Below are 23,353 nucleotides of genomic sequence, written 5' to 3' on the forward strand. Positions count from 1 at the left end.
TGGTAGGCTGTCTGCTGACTGCCCTACTTTCAACTGAGGTGACAAGAGCTTCATTGCATGAGGATCTGGGTGGCACATCTCAGTGTCTACTACAGAGGACAAGTTAGATGGGGATAGATAAGTGGCCTGTGTTTATTTATTTATTCAGCTTATTTATTGAACATCTATGTTGTGCCAGGCAGTAAACTTTGGGCTTCTATAATAATATGTAAAGCAACCATCATACATTGTAAAAAATGTAGTAGTGCACTAAGGAGCAGATCTATTATGGAGAATGCAGGGTTTGGATATTCTTAGTTTGTTTAAGGAGGTCGTTGTAACTTTTACAATAGTGCAGTGATTTGGCTGGAAAGAGACTGGAATAGTTTGATCAATAACTGTCGTTATTTCACTTTTGAACATAAGGGTTGTGATTGATTTGTATGTGAAAAGGCAACAGGTCAACTTCCTTTAAAAGTCTACTGATTATTAATGACTCGTTGATAGTGTTGTCTTAAATTCAGTTTTTAGAATTCTTTAACTTCCATTCACTTACTTAATTCTCAACTATGTACATTTGAGAGGAAAGAATATTATTCTCATTTTATAAGTGATGATAGTGGAATTCCTACAGTCATAGAGGCTGGTAGATGCAATGAGCCTGAGCACTCCATCTTAATATGTCCTCCACAATTCTTTCCATCAAGTTATGTTATCTTACTGTTTAATATTAGGCATGCAGGGCTTAAATATCATTTATCAAATTCATATACCTAAAACATTGCATATGGTTACCAGATGAAATATAGTAAGACCTGCACATATTTTTTTAAAAAATCATTGTTTATTGAAATTCAAATTATTTAGGTTCCCTGTATTTTAATTTTCTTAGTCTGGCAGCTCTTATTTGTTTGACCCAATGAGATTTTCAGCTTACTTTACCGTCTGTGTTACAAAAATTAAAGAAAGAATCCTGTAATAGCATGTGAAGTTGGCAACACTGGAAATGTAAGACCTGCCAAATGTGAGATCTGTGTTGATGGAAATAACTAAATCAATACAAGTGAAAGTGAGCTATGTCTATGCATACTGAACAAGTCTACCTTATATATATTGCTCACTATCAGATGTAGAATCTCATTACTGCCCACCCAATCTTCCCAGGTGAGAAGAGACATGACAAGATACTTTTAATGAGTGTAGAGGTGTATCTGGCAGATGGTTGAGCATTTTCTGGTGCCAAGCAGCAAAAATCTATAGTTAACACTTGAATGAATCTCCAAACCTTCCTCCAGGCCACCTGTTGGGGAGTCTGGAAGCCTGGCTTTGGTCTCATGATGGTAAATGTTCTGGAAAAAAGTGACTAAGAGCAATTTGTTCCAGTTTCCCATGATTAGATACTGTTCGCTAGGCCAGCTGCTATCCAGAGAAGACACTTTTAAGAGTATGATTACACAAATAAACTGTTTATGAGATCTACAAGAGATGAACAGTGCATCTGCCTGATGATACAGAATAAAAGGTAAAGGCAATTTAATAAATACATTTGTTTAACCATTAATTTTAATCATAAACTTATGTTAAAACCCTAGGCTATTATTTTCATGCCATAAAGACTCATTAAAATACAGACTTTAGGGGTCTTAGTATTTGTCTATTAAAGGGAAAATACATGCTGTGGACACCTTGGAATTCTTAATCAAAGGTCAGTGTAACTGGATCACAAAGTATAACAGGAAATGTCTATAAAGAAGGTGCATTTTTTCAAATACACAAGCAGCAGCACCTATCTTTGTTTGTATTTTGCACATTGTCAATGATTCCTTTTTTTGTTGTAAGAATCCATGGTCTGTCTCCATATTAATGCATGTAAATGTATCTTTTTGATTAGATACCTTGCTGTGAGCAAGAAGAGAAGGAAAAAAAAACTTACCTACTTAAAATCAGAATTGCTTACATTGAAATTGTTTGCATGATTGGGTATTCATAGAGTATTTAATTAAAACTTAGTTGTACTCTAATTTTCTTTGACAATTGATTAAAGCTGTGTAAATAGGCATCACACATACCATTTCATTGTTTATAGTGGCGTGTCTAGTATTGGCAAACAAATTTGTTCAGGGGTACACATGTATTTAGTTGTTTGGTATGGAGTCAACAATACAGACTATAGTATCAGATTGTTAAGTGATCAAAATTTGAGTTGTGTCTTCACTATTTCTTTGCTGGTGGCTTTGAGAAAGTCCTTTGCCTCAATGAACTTCAGTTCTCTAATCTTATAACAGAGGAAGAACAATCACTCCTTCATAAGGTAGTTGTGGGGATTAAAAAGGTGAATAAAGAAAGAATGCTTAGAATGCTGTCAAAAGAATGAATTCTGTAAAGTATGTTTTCATATTATTCATGAAAACTTTTTATTATAAGGTTTATAGCCTCTATATGACATGAGATAATTTCAAAATGCTCCATAAAAGAACACTTGAAGTAAACAACCTGGGAAGTAAATCTTAATATATTTTAACATTTTGATAGCTAGTAAGATGTTATATTTGGCAAGAATGACTATGTAATGTTCCTAAAACAGTAATCAAAACAAGTAGTCAAAAGATAATATAGTATAGTATAGTACAGTGTATATATATATATGTATATACACTATACTATAGTTAGCTGCTTTTTGCTAAGTTGAACAATCACAATAACTGTATTTGATGTGTATACTCCTAAGGTCTCTTTGCAGGTAATTAATAAATTTTTACAGTGTATGAAGGCATGAATTTTAGGGATTCTAAAATATGTGTGTGGAACTATTTCTTATTCTTCTTCAAAAGGTAGTGTTCACATGTGGAAGTTAATAACCATTTTATCTGAAGTTATAAGTATAACATACAGCTTATATCTTTTTTTTATTTCTTTCTCCTGAGCAGTTGCTTTTCAGTTTGGGATTAATATTAGTGAATGATTCTTAAAATGTTCAGCATTAGAATATATATTAACAATGATTGTAAACTCATGTCAGTATTCCTTGGAAAATTATAATAAATATTCTAGATTCATCTCTTACAAAGGACAGTATCTGCAGCCACGGTTTGTGAACATTAATAATGTTCTTCATCTGTTGATCTGTTCTTTTGGTTCCTGGTCAGTGAAGGGAATAGCACCATAATCATAATCATAATCATGATCAAATCATAATGCAGTGGAGGCTTTGGTAAAGGCAGGCTAGCTAATATAGGTCACATATATTGCTTAGAATATTGCTTCGAAGTGATCTAAGGTGATATTTAGCTGAAATTAGAGATGCCAGAGAAATGATTAGTTGACTTGTTCTTTTTTGTAAAATATTGGTTGTCTTAGCATTGTTTTTGCTGTTAAATGATTCTCATTGTTTATTAATCATATACTGTGTACTTTGACCTTGCTGAAGACAAGAATTTAAGGATTAACAAGCGCTGACCACTGATAGAGAGATAGTGATGCAAACACTATCAGTGATGTCTAAGAAGTGCTATAATGCAGGCATATGCTGGAATGTCAGGAGAATTAATAGCTGGCTCTTTGGGTTCAGAGATTTCAGCAATAAAATTGAACTCCCAGTTGAGTATTAGAGGTACTGGCATTATGCAGTGCTAACTGAAGCACACACACTTTGGCCATCTGTTGACTAAGCATAAAAACTGACATGAAAATTAAGACATGACTTGAATCTTTAGACAACTTTCCCCATCAAAAAGTTATCACACTTTTGTAGCATGGATGACAATAATATAAATGCTTATGGAGCAGAGCTAATTTTTTTTTCTCAAAAAGAATATAGGATTTTTCAAGAAAGTTGTCAGAATAGTCACCCAGGCATCCATAAAAAGCTGTTATGTATTTAGTCTCCTTTGAAAATCTAACTCAGTGGAAATCTCTATCCTTATGAGCCCTTCAGGAAGAGAACACTATACAATGTATCTCTGGCTTGCTGAATGAGCTGTCTTCCTCCTGCAGTAATTGACAATTATCTATTTGTGTTCTAAAGTGTCTACCCAGTTCACAATTTTAATTCTAGTGTAGTTAATCTTATTGCTCTTTATAACATAATTAAGCAGTAGCTTTCTTTGTTTTTTAAGCTATTTATTTGACAAGATAAGTCATCAGTAAGAAGAAAGCTCTTATATTTAATCTGTAGCAGATGAGTCATACTCAGTTCATCTAAAAAGTTGATCAAGATAATCAACAAAAATTAGAAAGAGTACTAGGATTTCCAGTTTAAACCATTCGAAATTTTAGCATTATTCTGAAATAAATTTGAAAATTAATTTTAATATTAATTTCCTGGATTCATTGACTGCTGTGTGTAGGTCATCATTTTGATCTTTACAGCTGGGAACTAGACCCTGATGTCATGTTGAGGCTTCTTTCCTTATGAAGTCTTGCAAATCGATTCTACATATGGCCGAAGGTTGAATTCCTCACAGCATGATAGCCCCTTTGTTTAATCAGATTGCTTATGTGGTGGCCAGAGTTTTCAAAAGCAAATATTCTTATAAATGAGAAATACTTGGGATTGCTATTGAGTGACAAATCAAAATCCATCCATTTTTAAGAGGAAGAGACATTGACTTTGCAATCCAGTTGGAAGAATGTCAGAGAATTTGGTTCATAAATTTTGGAACAACAGTTCCATATAGCAATTGTTAGGGGAGGTCTGTGGAATGGATTCGAACACAATGTTTTTTTATAACTGCAAATTGCATCTTTATTCAGGTGGTATACATTTTCCTTAGAAATTAAAATAATATTTTTGTTTGTTTGATTTTTAGTACTTTTATTATTGTTGTGTGTGGATACATTGTGGCATTTACAAAAGTTTTTACAATATATCAACTATAACGTACTTGAATGGACCCCCTTGACTTTTCTCCTTTATACTCCTCTTCCCCCATTCCTGGAATTGTTTAAACAGATATCATTTTTCTACTTACATACATATGTACACGGTATTTGCACCATATTCACCCTCCTTCACCATTTCCCTACCTGCTCCTCCGTCCCAATGGTACCACCCAGGCAGGATATGTTCCACCATCCTATTCTCTGGTTTTGTATAAGAAAAGAAAAAAAGAAAAAAATGACATTTTTGATTGTTTAAGATAACTATACAGGGAGTTTCCTTGTGGCACTTCCATATGTGTATGTATTACAGCCTGATTTGATTCATCATCTCTATTTTTTTTCCTTTATACCTTAGTCTCCTTATGGCTGTTTCAAGTGGTTTAAGAATTCTGTGTTCATTCTTGTATAGCTTGTACATCAACCATATTCGTGTTTTCAATTTCCTTCTTTTACCCTCCCCCTCTCATATGTGAAATCCCCTTAGCATGACCTGTTTTTCATATTGCTGTATTTGTATTAGGTCTGTATTCTCTATATGAGAGAAAATGTGACTTTTGACCTTCTGCACATGGCTAATTTCATTTAAGATTAATGTTCTCTTCCATCCATTTACTTGCAGACAACAAAATTTCATTCTTCTTTGTTGCTGAATAAAATTCCATTGTAAATAAATACCACATTTTCTTGATCCAGTTATAAGTAATGGGACATTTTGGCTGTTTCCTTAGCTTAGCTATTGTGAATAATGGTGCAATAACATGGGTGTGCAGGTGCTTTGTTATGACCTTACTTACATTCCTTTGGGTATATCCCTAGGGTAGAATTGCTGATCATATGACAGTTCTAGTTTTAGTTTTTTGAGGAGCCTTCATACTGTTTTCCATAGTCATTGTACTAACTTACATTACCACCAACAGTGTATGAGAGTTAATGTTTTCCCCCCATCCTCACCAACATTTGTTGTTTGTGTTCTTGATGGTAGCCATTCCAGCAGGAGTGAGGCAGTTTTGATTTGCAGTTCCTTCATGGTCAGGGATGTTGAGCATGTCTTATGTGATTTTTAAACATTTGGACTTCTTCCTTTGTAAAAGCTCTGTTCACTTCAGTTGCCCATTTCATTGGTTCATTGATTTTTGGAGATTTTAGTTTCTTAAGCTCCCTATATATTCTTGTTATCAATTCCTTGTCAAATGTATAGCTTTCAAAAGTTTTCTCCCCTTTTGTGGGTGGCCTCTTCAATTTAGAGACTATTTCTTTTGTTGTGGAGACTCTGTAGAAGTCTTAGATCTATGGTGTCATTCAATTCTTGAATTTCTTTGTTGATTTTTTTCTGGATAAACTATCTGTTGGTGGTAGAGGAGTATTGTATTCTGTGTTTTTATGTACAGAAATGTATGTTTAACAAATTTGGGTACCCCAACATTAGGTGCATGTAAGTTAACAATGTTATTTCTTCTTAATGTATTGCTCCTTCTAGTAATATGAAGTGACATTATTTTTCTCTTCTAAATAATTTATGTTTGAAGTCCCTTTATCTGATATAAGTATTGTTACTCCTGCCTGATTTCAGGGGCCATTGGCTTGGTATATCTTCTTCCTCCCTTTCACCCTTAGGCAGTGTTTGTTTTTGTCTGTAAGGTGGGTTTCTTATAAAAGAGATTATTTTTAATCCACTTTGTATATTGGTGTCTTTTGATGAGGGAGTTGAGTTCATTAACATTCAGTGTTTATATTGAGAGGTATGTGATGATTCTACCATTGTGTGTGTGTGTGTGTGTGTGTGTGTGTTTGTGTGTGCAAGTAATTCCTGCACTACTCTCTTATTTCTTCTCTGGTCTTTTCTTGAGGTTTCATAATTCACATCCTGTTGTGACCATGTTTGTTTTCATCTTCTGTGTGTAGGATTCCTTTCAGGATCTTCTGTAGTGGTTATTCAATATGTATTGTTTTAATTTCTGTTTATTCTGGGAGATTTTTATTACTCCTTCAATTTGGAATGATAGCTTTGCTGGGTAGAGTATCCTAGAACCAAAATTGTTTTCTTTCAGTGCTCAAAATATCTCACTCCATGCCCTTCTTGCTTGTGAAGTCTGGTTTAATTTTGATGGGTTTATCTTTATATGTTATTTGATATTTCTGTCTTACAGCCTTCAATATTCTATACTTTTTCTCTTGCTATTGTTTTAACTGTAATATGCCATGGAGGAGTTCTGTTTTATTCATGTCTGTTTGTTGTCCTGGAATCTTCCTGTACCTGAATAAGCATCTCTTTCTGGAGATTGGGGAGATTTTCTGCTATTTCTTTGTTGAATATATTAGGTATACCATTGGCTTGGACTTCTTCTTTGAGTGACTCGATTCACAGGTTTGGTCTTTTGATGGAGTCACAGAGTTCATGTATATTCCTTTTGCAGCTCTTGTGTCTTTTGTTTAGCATTCTTCTGTTTGTAATGTCTGTTTTGTCTTCATGCCCTGAAATTCTGTTTTCTCCTTGTTCCATTCTGCTGGAGTGGCTTTCAGTTGTATTTTTTATTTGATTTAAGTGACTTTTTATTTCCAGGATTCCTCTTTGAGTCTTTTTTCTGTAACTTTCCATATCTTCGTTATAGTCTCTTTCATATCTTCTGCTGTCTTCTTTTTTTTTTTCTGGTATAATCTCCTTAATTTCATTTTGGAGTTTGTTGAAATTCTGAGTTCATTCTGTTGTTTCTGTTTCTTCATGAGTTTTTTTTGATCCATGTTCTCTTGATATCATTGAGTTGTTTTGCACATTCTCATTAAGCTCCTCTTTAATCTTATTGAACATTCTTATTATTCATCTGAGGTCAGCAACTGGGGATTCATATCCTTCACTACCTACTACATCTTCTGTTACATTTTTGGTAGTCTTTTTTGGAGTCATACTCCCTTGCCTTCTTTTTTTGCCCATGTTTCTATTTTGTGCTTTCCTTGTGTGTTGCAGAGTTTTTTGGGGGTTTTAATCACCTGTTATCTTTCCCTTGACCTGATTTCTATGGTCTGACAAGCTTAATTGTTAGCTAAGTTGCAATATTTCTGTTGCCTAACCTGGAAGTATAATTTGTCATTAACATAGTCACAAATTCAAGGCTATACCAGTTATTTATATAATATATAAGGAGTCCTATGGCAATATTATCTATTAACAGTGGCTATTTTGTTGATAACAGTTGTTTGCATAGAGATAATTACTTTGATAATTAAAAAGATGGTGCTAGAAGAGAGGGGAGGGAGTGGGGATGGGGAAACAGGGAGAAAAGGTGTGCAGTGTTGGGGCAGCAGAGTAATAAGGCCCTGATGTGTAAAAAGTTGTAATTTAGTCTTTGTGGGAGTGGGTCTTATTGTCAGGGAGTACAGAGGGATGAGAAGGATGGTGGTAACTTATAAAGTTGGTATAATAGACTACTTGGTGCGTGGTGAGTGTGAAGTAGGTAGGGGTAGTGGGAAAGGATGGAGGAGGGGAGGAAGTAAAGGAGGAGAGAGGAAGAGAGGAAAGAAGAAAAGAAATGAAAAAAATAGTAAAGAATTTAAAAATGGGGAGAGAAAAGAAAGTGGAGCAAGGGAGAGTAAGCAAATTGATATTTGGACAGAGAGGGAGCCTAGGTAATAATAAGTTGAAAAACAAAAACAAAAAAATGAAAGTAAAAAATAAAAAAATATTAAGTAAAAAAATCAGTTCAATGAGGGTTCTAGACTCTTTCCTCTAATTTCAATACCGGGTGCTGACACTTTTGGCAGGGCATCTCACTTTGTCTCTGCCCCTTCTTAAGGTTGGTATGCTGGGCTGTGGGTGTGGGAAGGGGGTTTGGCTCAGAGTATTTGAGCCCAGGCTTTTCTTTGTGGGATGAGCTGTCTGGTGCCAGTGGGTTCTTCCAAGTGGTCCCGTGAGGAGCTGGTATGTGAGCAGTCGCCAGCCCCTATTGGTCTGGGAGCTGGAATTGAGTATTTTGGTCCATAGCTTTTGTGTTTGTCAAGTTAAGTTGACTGCTATAATGATTCCCTAAATCGCAATAAGGCATCACACTGTGCCTGGAGGAAAAGAAAGGGGATCTAGTGAGAAGCCAGGCAGCCTCTAACACACTTCTTCAACTCTGTTTTTCAAATAAGCTTACATTCTAAAGAACTAAAATATTCCAAAGATATCATTACTGTACATTCTTCTGTGTTGATATAATAATTCATAGAACTACACTGGTGCCTAGGAGTTTACATTGAATAACAGAGTTAATACTTATGTTTTTACCACCTGTAGTCTCTAATCAGATAAGAAGTGGAGTCTGAATTTGTGTGAAGGAGTGTATGATGAATATCCTGAAGGGATGAGCAAATACAGTCTTTAAAAAAAAACACATTCAAATGATTGCAAGGCTTTATTCCGGACAAGTTGAAATTAAGTATTAACAACTGGGTTGTTCCAAACAGGGGTATTCAACAATTACAGTGTTTATAGCTGAAGTCATCATTAGGGACTACATTTTTAAGGGTTTACTTGAAGTCGAGTTACATAATTTATGTTTAGCTTGTATTTGTTCTAAAGGTTTGACTTACTGTTACTGAATATGGGTGAAACAATACTGCAATGGTAAATTTTAAGCTTGAAAATGTCTAGTGATAGTTTGAGTGCTTGCTACTAGTAATTATTTAAAGTGTGTTTTCATAAGAGAAAGAATAGAAAAACCAAACCAAAGTTGGGTTTGACAGTATATTAAAAACATCTAGCAAAGATAGTATTTTATCTTAATTCAGCTGCTCATATTTAGATACTATATTATACTTACAGCTATGTTCCTGTAGAAGAGATAATAGCAACACACATTCTTATGTAGGGGTGATGAAGAAACAGTAAAGCTGAAGCTACTGAGGTGAAGACAGCAAAAAGCGGTTACAGAATTGTTAGAACAAGGCATGAGTGATCTGTTGTTACACTAGAACATGTAGAAATCGAAGGCAAAACAAAGCAACCTTTTACAATTACAGAAAAGAGAGAACTCCTTAGTCTATAATGTCAGTAAGAAAAGAAGCAATAACCCTTTTGTGTTAATAAAAATGCCATGGTCATAAAATATTAGCCCCATACTTCAAGTGTTCAACAGAAGTGACAGAAGAGGTATTAGGGAGATGCCCTAAAGGACTCTGTGCCAGGGCTGTGTATAGTGAGGGCACATTTGGAAATTAGTTTTGGCCTCTGGTGGACAATAAATCTACCTCAGGTCAATAGAAATCAACCCACAGACCAAAGGAAAGTGAAACCCAGATGAGGTGAAACAAAATCAAATAAAGCCCTGGGAGTTGGAGGAAATCATCTTTAGGCGTTTCCATGCCACTCTCCTGACATAACATCCCCCGGCCATTCTTCTGCTTGTTCTCTTTACACAGTGTTCCAGCCCCTGCCTCTAAACTCTCACTTTGCTACATCCTTGATATGTGAAAGAAGTTATTGACATTTTAGACAAGCAGACATCACTTTCTTTTCCTATAATCACTATCATGTTTACTTTTACATCCGTAGAAGGACAAGGAATCCTATACAGGGAGTGCTGATTAAAGGATAGGTGGATTCTTAAAATAGCTAGACCTTTAATTAGCACCAAACCCTTCTCAGTTACTAACTTTCTCCATAAAATGGGTGAGGGACAGTAGAGTGTGGAAGTAACATGATGTTTGCAAATTCTACATTCAAACAAGGACAAAATTTGCCATCTGTATCCAAAAGAATGTCACTAAATTTAAATGCTTTTGTCTCCTGTACCTGTTTTTTCTACGTCTTTTACTACTTTATTATATTCCTAGATAGAATTCCTATTTTTATTGTGATAATTAAATAACATGTCCTCACAGGAAAACCCATTGTTAACATGCTGAAGGCCTGAATTTTCTATCGTTTTGTTCTGTTGCCCTCTTTGTACTGACCCACACATTCCTGGGCTCAATTCTTATAATATCCTCTTGCTTTCACAAGAGTATTAGGATTATACTGTTAACTTTAGGCCTTATAATTGCAAAATATACAAAAAGTGCATATGCTACACACAGAGAGCACATACCACATTTTAACAAATGATTGGAAAATAAACACCCGTGTAACCAGCCACCCTCAGGTCAGGAAAAAAAAAAAAAACAGTACATCTAACTCCCACCACCACCTCTCAAGAGATAAACACTTCTTATGCTGCAACTTTTCCTTTTAAAAATAGTTATATCACCTCTTTGTGCTTCTAAAGAACAGTTTAGCTTTGTTTTTGAACCTTTTGTAAATTGAAATACGTGTAAATATTCCAATAACTTGCTTTACCTTGCTCATTGTTGTTCATTATGATCTGTATCTGCTTAAATTGAATCATATGAAACTACAGCTCATCATGTATTCGTTGCTGGATGATACTGGTTTTGTCTGATGTTGTTTGTTTGCTTTGAATTTCGTAAATATTTATGTTACCAGCATTTTATTTATAGATCAATTGTACTCTTACACATACATTTTCCTGGTTTAACTGAAAAAAAAAAGAATATAGACAACAGGGCCAGCATTTTTCCTAGTGTATGGGTTAGGTTCAGAAAAACAAAAAATTTCATAGACTTTTTTGTTTTATTGTTTCGTTTTTGGCTGTACTAGGATTTGAACTCAGGGCCTAACACTTATGAGGCAGGTGCTCTACCGCTTGAGCCATGCCCCCACACCTTTTTGCTTTAGTTACTTTTCAAATAAAGTCTCCTGTTTGTGCCCAGACTGTCCTGGACTGCAATCCTCGTATTTATGCCTTCCAAGTTGCATGGATGACAGGTTGTACCACCATATCCAGCTTATTGGTTGAGTTGGAGTCTAACTTTTTGCCCTAGCTGTCCTCAAACCTCAATGCTCCTTATCTCCACTTCCTGAGTAGCTGAATTACAGGTGTGAGACGTTGTGTGTGGCCCTAAACCATGTCTTTCTTGATAGTTCCTCATATCCTTTTGAAATGTGTAGCTCTCTGTGAGGATAGGCACAGGAAAGTTCCCTAAACACTAACCAGCTTTGTATCTAAATTAACAGTCTTAATTCCAGTACCTTTCTTTCAAAGCCAATACTCAGTTCCTCAAATGTTCTTCACCCTCATAAATAATATAAACATTTCATTCTTATGTTCATGTGACATTTGTATGAAAATAAATGTTTGGAGCTTTTTGAAAAGCATGCTTTCCCATCAGAATCAAACTGGATTGCATTTTGATAACTTTTTAAAGTGTCTTTCCCACCATAAGCAGAAGTAACTACTGGAGCAAAAGTAATTTTATTTTCTTTCTCATTGAATTCAAGTGGTAATGGCAGCCAGCTCAGTTGCTGGCATGTGACTTCAATGTTTGATGTAAAGCATGAATGAATAACTGTATACCTACTTACTTTTGACTAGTTGGCTTTAATTTCTTTTGTCCTGTTCTTTAGAAAAGTATATTTTCACAAATAACCCCCTATTTTATAGAGAATCATGGCACATATACTTATTTCTAAAACATTACTGTTGGTAATTAGAAGTTAATTCTAAGAAGGTAATTCTTGCAGAAGAAACTATTACTCTACAGTCACATAGTGACTTAGTAAACTAAGTAAGATATTATATATATATATTTTATATATGAGTGAATATTGCTTCTTCTGACTTATTTTCAGTTGAATTTGGAGCATGTACCTTCACTTTGTTGTACTCACATCTTAAAATCTTTGTACAATAGCTTCTATTCTAGAGCACAGTTGTACTGTTCTGATCCTGGAGATCCCATGGAGTTGCAGAACTCCTCACTCATGTTGTCTTGTTAGAAATGTGAATTAGTTGTGGCAATCAATTCTCTAGACATTATGTCCTGCTAATTTTTGACTATTGTGGTCAGTTCCTTGTGACTACTCAAATTTGTATTAAACATTATGGTTGATAATATTGGATGTTTTGCTTATTTCACAAGTTTTATAGGCATCCTTCTGGCACTGTGGGGAAGAAGGTTTTCAAACTTTGTTTTTCCAGCTTCTCAGAAGCAATATATTCTAAAATGTGTTTGTTTTCTTGTTATGAGCAGAGGTTTTGTTGTTTCTATTGTTCTTGGTTTGTACAATCAGTATATATTTATTGCAGAATAATAGAAAATAGAGGAATTGAGACGTAATTCTTGATGTGTCAGAAGGTGGGAGACATAGAAGATTAAGTTCAGTTGGTAGTACAGGTTTGTAAGTAGTGAAGCTGGGATTTGAATCAGACAGCAGTAAGCTCTGCAAACTTAAGTCCATCACTACCATCATAGTTTACCACCTCTCTCTCAAGGTTTTTATTTTTCTCTGAACTGTTCTTTCATGTCAGACTTACTGCCTAAAGAATTAAATATTGAGAAAAGAAGTAAGTACTCAATTAAAGCATCAATAAAATAACCAGCAGAAATCTGTCAGAGCTTGAGTAAGAGAAAAGTTTCTTTTAGGTACAAATGTGAAAATGCTATAAAGACTGAAATCTAATAAATGGTACTGTGGAGTTACGTAAGATGTGAATCTTAGTCAATTACATTATTAGGAAATAATTTATCATTTTTATGATAATAACTTGTGTTTTCAGCATTAAGTTGCTTTAGAATATTATTAATAAGTAATTATGCATGTCCAGATTTATAGTAGATATTTCTCTTGAACTCTATAACCTATTCATTTTCTTATTGTCATTGGTTAACTTTTAAAATTAATACATGCTAGTAAAATATAAATTTGAGAAATATCTACAGGTAAGGCTTATCCTTAAAGACACAGAGATGACATTTCCTAGTTTCACCTGGTATTATTTGTTTAGCATTGAAAGCAATGTCTCCTCAGTATCATTTTAAGCTTATCTAGAGCAATGACAAAGTATATGACCATTTCTGTGCCTTGAGATCCTGCTTAAAGCCTCTTTTATCTCCCCAATCTTAAATTTTACATACCTTAATATGAGAGTAATCAAATGGCTTTATTCCTAATAACTATAAGGTATAATTTATTGCTTCCTAATGTCCTTTTAAGTTTACTTAATTATGACCATTTTTGCTGCCTCTATGTGAAAACTCAGTTTTCCCCATTTTTCTCACTGTAAAGCTCCTCTCTTTTGACTTTTGGGAAATAGGGGACTCCCTCTTACATGTCCCTTTCCAGTGTGGAATTGGGACCCATACAACAGCTTTCCCCAAAGACATCTTCAAAGTTCTCTATCTGCCTTTCTGCTTGTCCTCTATTCAGTAAGGGTTTAAGTGTTATGTTCCATCAGCTTCATTATTCATTATATATATAGTGTGCCACCTAAACATTATATTATCTTTTGATATTTCAGCTAAAGCTTCCATTTTAGCACTCTGTCTTTCATTTAACTGCTGTGTAAAATCTTAGTGCCTATATTGTTATAATTTGTCTATATCACAGTTTTGCTTGAGACTAACCCAAAATTTTGTTGACATTTATGTATTCCGCACAGCATTTATATTAGTAGTAAAGTCTTGGAAAATGACTATTAAATCCACTTCAGCTTGACTTGATAGAGAGTCGAAACTTACTCATTTTTATCTTTAGTTTCAGGTGCAACATTATATCGCTCAGAGTCTGGTAACCCTAGGAAGTTGCAGCTTGTTGAGAAAATCTATTGTATCTCTACTTCTGTCAGAAGTAAACAGCTTTGCTGATGATCTGGGAGCCATTGATCAGGTACATATAACTTGGAACTGTAACTCTCATTTATAGATAGTAATACTACAAGCTTTTTTTCTTCTTTCTTCTCTGCTCTCTTCTTGCCAGGGTGATATTTTAATTATTACCTTATTTCTAATCTATGTCAATACTGTTTTTGGCAATACTGGGGTCCAAACTCAGGGACTTGCTCTTTCTAGGAAAGTACCACTTCAGCCATATGCCAGCCTTTATGTTAATTGACTTTTCAGATAGGGCCTCATGCTTTTTATCTAAGACTGACTTCAGATTGCAACCCTTCTACTTCTGCTTCCTGCCTAGCTGAGATTATACGCATGACCCACCATGCCCAGCTTGTTTTTTGAGATAGGATCTTGCTAACCATTGCCTGTCCTGACCTTGAACTGAGATCCTCCCCTCTCACCTGTCATATAGCATGGATTACAGGTGTGAATTGCCATGTGTGTGAATATTACTAATACCAACTCAAATTTCAGAAAGTTACTGTCAGAAAATAGTCTTAAAAATAAAATCATCTTGTCCTCCTTATGTGTGTACGTGTGCAAAGGTTCCATTAGTGACAGCAAAAGAATGTTTAGATGAACGGTCTTAAATCTTTCCAGGCAGATAGCATGTTCCTAAAGCAGAGAAGAAAATAGTGAAGTAGAGAAAGCCATAAATGGAGATTTGGCTCTAAGCAATGGTTCTTATTCCCAGTTGCCTAAGAGAATGATCTGACTAATTTTTAAATATGCTGTTGCCATGCCGTATGCAATTCAATTAAATGGAGTTCTCTGGAATGAGATACCAGGCTAAAGCACTCCAGATGACTGCAAATCACAGCCTAAGTTCAATACCAGTACTCCAAGCCCTTGTATCTGTAAAATTTTACATGGCGTTTCTGACAAATGTGTACAAGGAACATAAGTCATTCCCATATTTCAATGTTGATGCTGGTAAATTCCATGTGTTCATTTTGTCTGCTCTTTTAATATTCTTATCTCTATCATTGAATTCAGAGGCAAAATTAAATCAGAGATAGGAAAACATGTTTTGCTAAAGGGAAATTTAATAATAAAAACGTGTGTATAAGCTAAGTACTGGCAGCTCACGCTTGTGAGCTTGGGAGCCTGAGATTGGGAGAAGCAATGTTCAGGGCCAGCCAGGGCAAATAGTTCCCAAGACCCTATCTCCAAAATAACCAGGAGAGGTGGCTCAAGTGGTAGAGCATCTGCTTAGCAAGCACAAAGCCAAGTTTAAACCCCAGTTCCACTAAAAAAAAATTTATATGATTTTAAATAGCTTTTAACTAAGTCCTTACATGAAGTTCTCTGCATTTAATGATACACTGTTAAGCTTTTATATAATCTAATTGAATTCATTGTATGACATGGCCTATCATCTAGTCCATAATTATTCAAGTGAATACTAACTGCTAACCTCTCTCAAAGAGCTCTGATAGATATTTTTGTGAAGGTCACTGTCACAAAATTCAAGGAGAAACAAGCCACACCAACTAACTTTAAAGTGCAAAGTGATGACATAAATTAGTAGTGCTGTTTGTAAGGGTTTTAAGTTCCAAGATTACAGTAGGTTATGAGTCCCCAAAATACTTCATGGAAAGAAAGGAACTAGTAGAATGGATTTGGATCAAATAAGCAAATTGAATATCTAACTGAGTTGGATAACAGAGTGCAAAGGCCCTGGGCTGTGATGTACAAAGAGGTATGCTAAGGATTCTGAGGAAACAAGATGAGGTCTTGGCACTAAACAAGCAGAAACAATATAGGAAATAAGTTTAATTGATTTGGATTATTTGTTTGGAGAATAACAAAAAGAAAGGAAATTTTTCTTTATATATTCTCATTTGATTTCCACAGTAGCATCATGAAGTATTTATAGTGTTTGCCCAGTTTATAGATAAGGATATAGAATATAGCTTTTACCCAGTTTATGATTAGAGAAAGAACATATACTAAGGCCATGTTGAAACCCAGGTGTTCTGACTGTTAAATCACTATAAAGTAATAATAGAAAAAAGAAGGCAAATAATAACCAGTTTCTGGCAGATGTGTGTTAAATGAATTGTCCCAATCAATCCTTTGAACAATCCTTCAAGCTATTAGTAATGGCTAAAGAAAAGGAAACTATTAGTCAGCATTCTTATTAGCAGATAGCAGAATGCATTGTGTCTAGCAGAATACAGTGCAGACAGTTTAAGCACAGGATTCATGAATAGCTATGGAATTTTGGGAAGAATTAAGAAAAGAGACTGTAGATTGTACTTTCAGGAATGACTCCCACAACCACACACCAGAAAGAGTTGAGGATGCGGCTCAAGTAGTAGAACACTCAAATATAAGGTGCTGAGTTCAAAGCCAAGTATTGCCAAAAAAAAAAAAAAAAAAAAGAGAATCATCCATGAATGTTCAATTTTAAGAGTATCAATCTAAAAACAAGCCACTGAAGGGAAAAATCAATAAATCATCCATCCTAAATATAAATAATGGAAAACCACTCAATCATAAAATGTATTAAACCAATGATACAACATCACAGATAAATCTAAAAAAGAAAATCAGATGCCAAGTAAAATAAGCCAGACATAAGAGAAGATATATAATTTCATAGAAATTGTGAAAGGGTCAAAAACTAATGGGTGATGAAAAGCATCCAGTTGTTGACTCAGGTGATTGGGGAGGGGAAGGAGGGATTGGAGTAGGGTTACACAGTATATGCAATTGTCAGAATTCATCTAAATGGGTATTATCAAGCTGTGTAACAGAGAGGAAGGAACACTAAATCTGGGGTTGGAAACTTCCCTTAGATTCCTAGGCAAAATGGTGGATTGTTGACATCCCTGAATTCCCGAGCCCAACAGTCCTGAAGAAGGACAAAACTGGAGAACCCAGAGGACACCCACAAGGTCCCATAACCAGCAAGAAGCAGAACTCTCTTCAAACCCACAAAAATAGAAGTAACTAGCAATGTGGAAAAAATGGCTCACAGGTCAGCACTCCTGTTCCCCAACCCCTGAATGCTCTCTGCTCCCTTGCTCCCCCACTCCATCGCTCTCCGCTGGTATGTCCTACTTCACCACAGTACAGAGGCTCCACAGCTCGATGACCCCTCTTCTCTGCTTTCCACACCCCACACTCTTAAAATCACACAGGGAAGCCCTCTCCCCTGCACATGCAGGCTCTAGGTCCACTGCTCCACCAGTGGCAGAGAGCATACACCCTGCGTGCTTTGTTACTCCATGTCCTGCTGCTGCCCACCCTGCAGTGCTGCTCAGGACCTGGAAGCCTGCTTCCCCAAGCACAGAGTGTCTGTGGTCTTCACTGCACCTGCTTGAGAGGCCTCCTCACTCGCCATAGAGCCCCACTCTTAGTCCACAGAACTGGAGTGTCAGCTTCTCCAATGAGGGAGGGAAAGCTGCAATCTTCACTGTAAGAACCATCGCAGTGCAAGGTTTCTGGCATGCTTCTCCCTGAGGAAATTTGCTGAAGCCCCACAAGTAAAAGCTGAGGTACAGCACGTGGCGACCTTTGAACCCAGACCTTCCTGGGCAGTACAAAAACAGGGCCTTTGACAGTGAAGGCCTCCTCAGAACTGCAGGTATTGGAGACTTCCATTGTTTAAGACATCTGGCAAAAACGTGTCTCTGAGCACAGTAGACTTACAGTCTTGTAAGTACTGGGGATCCTGAAGAGGGTAATGCTGCAACAGGTGATGGCATGAGATTGGCAAATTGACAATACAAACTCTAGAGACCCTGCTCAGATCCCCAAACACCCCCTCATCCCCACTTTCAGACACTGCTCCAGAGCCAGGTATCCAATTAGACTGCCATGTAGTGGACTGAAAGACTTAGTCATAGAGGTAGTAAAAAGATAAGCTGCTCTCAAGAGTGCTAGAAAATTTGTAATTTATTTAATGTAAAATTTGTGTTTGTCGCTAATAAGACTGTTGTGTCAATTTTGTATTCACCTACCTGTATCTTCTTGTGCTGTATACTCCAACAACAGCCTGACATTCTTGCCTCCCAGTTTTAAGCCTTATCCTCTGCCCTTCCCAGTCTGGGCCATGATCCTAGGAGAACCCTATAACCTGCATTTCAGTCTTTAACCTTAAATCATTTCCTTTTCTCCCCTTTTCTGTCACCTTCTCCAACTCATACTTTCCCCCTAATAACAAACAGAATTTCTCCGTAGCTCTTAATTTCCCCGTTTACTGTTCACCCACCCACAGTCCTCTACTACCAATACTATTAGTGGTTAAATCAATTCCCAGATATCCTGGCAATTTTGTTGTGTCCATATCTTTTTATATAACTGTTTAACTTTCCCTACTGTTCTCCCCACCCAACTCTGCCTCACCCATTTCAGTATCTACTGAATCTCCTCACCACATCCCAGTCTGGTTCTTAATCATCTCCTTCTAATATTTAAACTGGCACCCCTTCCTGCTACATAAACTGTTCACCTCATATTACCCACTACAGCTTTTCCTCAGTCTCACTCCCATCACAACCCTTACTACCTTTTGCCTTCTAGGACCACGAAGATGTATCCTTGCTCCAATAGACAACCAAGATACTGGACTAGTAGCAATAACCCATCTTCATGAGGGATTACTGTAATTTCAAGGAGGCAGTTTAAGAACTGTAGGCTTTAATAGCTAAGCCTCAAGTCACCACATCAGACCTCAACTACCACCCAATCCTGTACAACCCTTCATAAACCCCAACGAGAGGGGCAAAAGGGATTTGAACCCCAAACCAAAAACAACCCCAGATGTGTAAATCTCAACACAGAAACAAGAAGCAACAAAGCAACAGCTCTCCCTTAAAAGCCAACTCCAACACTAAGGATCTAAACAATAGTGAAGAGGAGGAAATATCAAATAATTACAAAAAATAATAGTAAGAATGATTAATGAGCTTAAAGAAGAGACACAAAAGCTAGTGTCTGAACTCAGAGGATATGAATAAACAACTAAAAGAGCTCAAAGAGAATTCAAATAGCAGATGAATAAAACTAAGATCATGCAGCATATGAAAGAGGAAGTCATTAAGATTGAGAAATCCTGAAAAAGAAACTAAAACAAACAACTCAATATATGAAATAAAAATCCCAATCAAAAGCTTAGCAGACAGAGTAGAGCAAGTTCAAAACAAAGTATCAGGAACAGAAAGCAAAGTTGAGGAATTAGATCAAAACGTCAAAGAATATGAAAATATGAATGGAACATGCAAGACATCTGGGACACCATAAAATGATCAAATCTATAAATCATGGGTTTAGAAAGAGGAGAATAGCTATAGACTAAAAGCATAGATAACATATTCAATAAGATAATAGGTAAAAACTTCCCAACCTTTAGAAAAAGAGGGACATCTACCTGTAGTTGGCTTACAGAACACCAAGTCATCAGTACCAAAAAAGAAAAAATCCCAGACATAAAATCAAAACACTCAGTGTACAGAACAAAGAAATGATACTAAAAGCTGCAAAAGAGAAAAGATAAGTCACATATAAAAACAAATCAGGTAGAATAACAGCATATTTCTCAACCAAATTCTAAAACACAAGAAAGACATGCTAAAACATTATTCAAGCCCTGAAAGAAAACAACTGTCAACCTAAACTAGTCTATCCAGCAAAACTATCCTTCCTAATTGAAGGAGAAATTGAAACCTTCCACACGAAGCAAAAGCTAATGGAACTCACAACTACCAAACCAACACTGCAGAAAATATTTAAGGCCTTTTATACACAGAAGAAGAAATTAGACTGTAACAGAAAGAGGCAACAAAGAATAAACCCTTTTAACCAAGCAGAACAGGAAAAAAGGAAAATGTAAACACCAGGAATATAAAAATGACTGGGAACACCACACACTTCTCAATACAAACACTGAATGTAAATGGCCTCAATGTTCTAATCAAAAGACATAGAATAGCAAAATTGAATTAAAAAACAAGACCCAACCATAACCATATATTGCTTAGAAAAGATACATCTCACTGAAAAAAATAAACACTGTCTTAAGAGTAAAAGGCACAAAAATATTTTCCAAGGAAATGGACCCCATAAATAGGCAGAAGTAGCTATACTTATATCTGACAAATTTGACTTCAAACTCAAATCAGAAGAGACTTCCATTAAGGTCACTTCATATTAACTGACAATTCATCAAGAGGCAATACTAATTCATATATATACATCAAACTTAGGGGCACCCAACTACATTAAAAAAAAGACTAATGGACATAAAATCACAGGTAGACCCTAACACAGTGATAGTGGGAGAACTAAACACCTGACAGTCACCAACAGATAGGTCATACAGGCAAAAGATCACCAAAGAAACTTCAGAACTAATACACGTTAGACCAAATGGACATAATAGACATCTACAGAGTTTTTTACCCAACAACCATGCATTCTTTTCCGCTGCTCTTGGAACTTTCTCCAAAAAAGATCAGATTTTAGGACATAAAGCAAGTCTCAACAAATTTAAGAAAATTAAAAGAACCCATGGTATCATGTCAGAACACAATGGAATAAAACTAGAGCTTCAAAACAAAGGAAATCATAGAAGATATCCAAACACATGGAGACTGAACAGCACACTGCTGATCGACTAGTGGGTTGTTGAAGAAATAAGGGAAGAAATCAAAAGTTCTGAGAATCTAATGAAAATGGAAATACAACCAATCATAATCTATGAGACATAGCAAAAGCTGTGTTAAGGGGAAAGTTTGTAGCTATAAGTGCCTACGTTACAAAAACCAGAGAATTCTCAAACAACCTAATACTATACCTTAAGCTTCTAGAAAAGCAAGAACAAACTAAACCCTGAACTAGCAGTCAGAGAGAAATAATAAAAGAATCAGGGCCAAGAACAATGAGATCATTTTCATTGTTCAAAGAATCAATGAAATATAAAGTTCGTTTAGAAAGATTAACAAGATCAATAAACTCTTAGCCAACATGACAGGAAGGAAGAGGGAAAAGACCAAAATTAATAAAATTAAATATGAAAAAGGGGACATGATGATAAATATTAATGAAATCCAGAGGATCATTAGGTCATACTTTGAAAACTTACATTCACACAAACTGGAAAATCCAGAAGAAATGGTTGAATTTCTAGATGTACAAAATTGAACCATAAGAAATCTTCCACCTAAACAGATCTATAATAAGCAAAGAGACTGAAGCAGTAATAGTCTGTCTACAAAAAAAGAGCCCAGGACCCGATGAATTCATTGCTGAATTCTACAAGACCTCTAAAGAATAACGAACACCCCAGTACTCCTCAAACTTTTCCAAAAACTAGAAAGGTAAGGAACACTACCAAATTCATTAAACGAGGCCAGCATGACACTCATTCCAAAATCCAATAAAGATGCAACAAAAAAATAGAATTACTGACTAATATCGTTAATGAAGATAGAGGCAAAAATTCCCAACAAATGCCTGGCAAACCATATTCAATAACACATCAAAAAGATCATACACCATGACCAAGTCAGTTTCATTCCAGTGATGCAAGAATGGTTCAATATATGAAAATCTATAAATGTAATACAGCATAAAAACACAAGCAAGGACAATAATCACATGATCATCTAAATAGATGCAGATCAAGCCTTTGACAAAATTCAACATCCTTTCATGATAAAAGCACTTAAGAAGCTGGGAATAGAAGCAATGTTCCTCAATGTAATAAAAGCTATATATGACAGACCTAAAGCCAGCATTATACTAAATGGATAACAACTGAAACCATTCCTGCTAATATCAGGAATGAGACAGGGATGCTCATTTTCCCCACTCCTATTTAATACAGTTTTGGAATTCCTAGCCAGAGAACAAGAGCATGAAACAAAAGGGATTCAAACAGAGAAGGAAGAAGTCAAACTATCCCTATTTGCAGATGATATCTTATACCTAACCCCCCATGAACTCCATAAAAAAACTCTTAAAAATCATAAACTTTTTTGCCAAAGTAGGAGGATAAAAAACTAATACACAGAAGTCAGTAACCTTCCTATATATCAACAACAAACGGACTGAGAAAGAAATCAGGGAACAATCCTTTTTACAATAGTTTCAAAGAAAACATCTGGGAATACTTTTAAGGAAGAAAAGCTTTTCATTGAAACTATAAATCACTGAAGAGAGAAATTTTAAAGACATCAGAAGATGGAAAAATCTCCTGCACAGTTTGGCAGAATCAGTATCGTGAAAATGGCTGTACACCAAAAGCAATCTACATGTTCAATGCAATTCCTATCAAAATCCCAATGACATTCCTCATAGCGATAAAAAACACAAAAAATTTTGAATTCCCAAAGCAATTCTGAGCAAAGAGTGTGGTGATGGAGGTATCACAATTCCCAACTTCAAACTATACTACAGAGTCATAACAATTAAAACAGCATGGTATTGGCACAAAAACAGACATGAAGATCAATGGATTAGAATAGAAGACCCAGATATAAACCAATGGAGCTACAGTCAACTGATTTTAATATAAGGAATAAAACTTATTTTTTTTCAGTACTGGGGTTTGAATTCAGGGCCTACACCTTGAGCCACTCCACCAGTCATTTTTTTTGATGGGTTTTTTTGAGATAGTGTCTCACAAACTATTTGCCTGCACTGGCTTCAAACCGTGACCCTCCTGATCTCTGTCTCCTGAGTAGCTAAGATTACAGGTGTGAGCCACCGGTGCCTGGCTAGGACTGAAACTTTGAAACAACTACAAGAACTAGTAGAGAATACACTGGAATACATA

At 35.8% G+C, this 23,353-nt stretch overlaps 1 protein-coding gene across 4 annotated transcripts in view; it reads left to right on the forward strand.

The window, feature by feature from the left end:
• Mei4 (meiotic double-stranded break formation protein 4) overlaps positions 1–23,353 on the forward strand; it is a 178,294-nt gene that overhangs the window by 85,901 nt on the left and 69,040 nt on the right. For all 4 annotated transcript variants that reach the window (XR_012449834.1, XM_074079562.1, XM_074079556.1 and 1 more), the window contains one exon: positions 14,429–14,560. Coding sequence is in view for 3 of the 4 variants with exons in the window: in XM_074079562.1 (XP_073935663.1) it covers positions 14,429–14,560 (132 nt within the window). In the remaining variant the exon portion in view is untranslated. The remainder of the gene's footprint in view (positions 1–14,428; positions 14,561–23,353) is intronic.

Source organism: Castor canadensis, chromosome 1, assembly GCF_047511655.1.
Source record: "Castor canadensis chromosome 1, mCasCan1.hap1v2, whole genome shotgun sequence".
Lineage (NCBI taxonomy): Eukaryota > Metazoa > Chordata > Mammalia > Rodentia > Castoridae > Castor > Castor canadensis.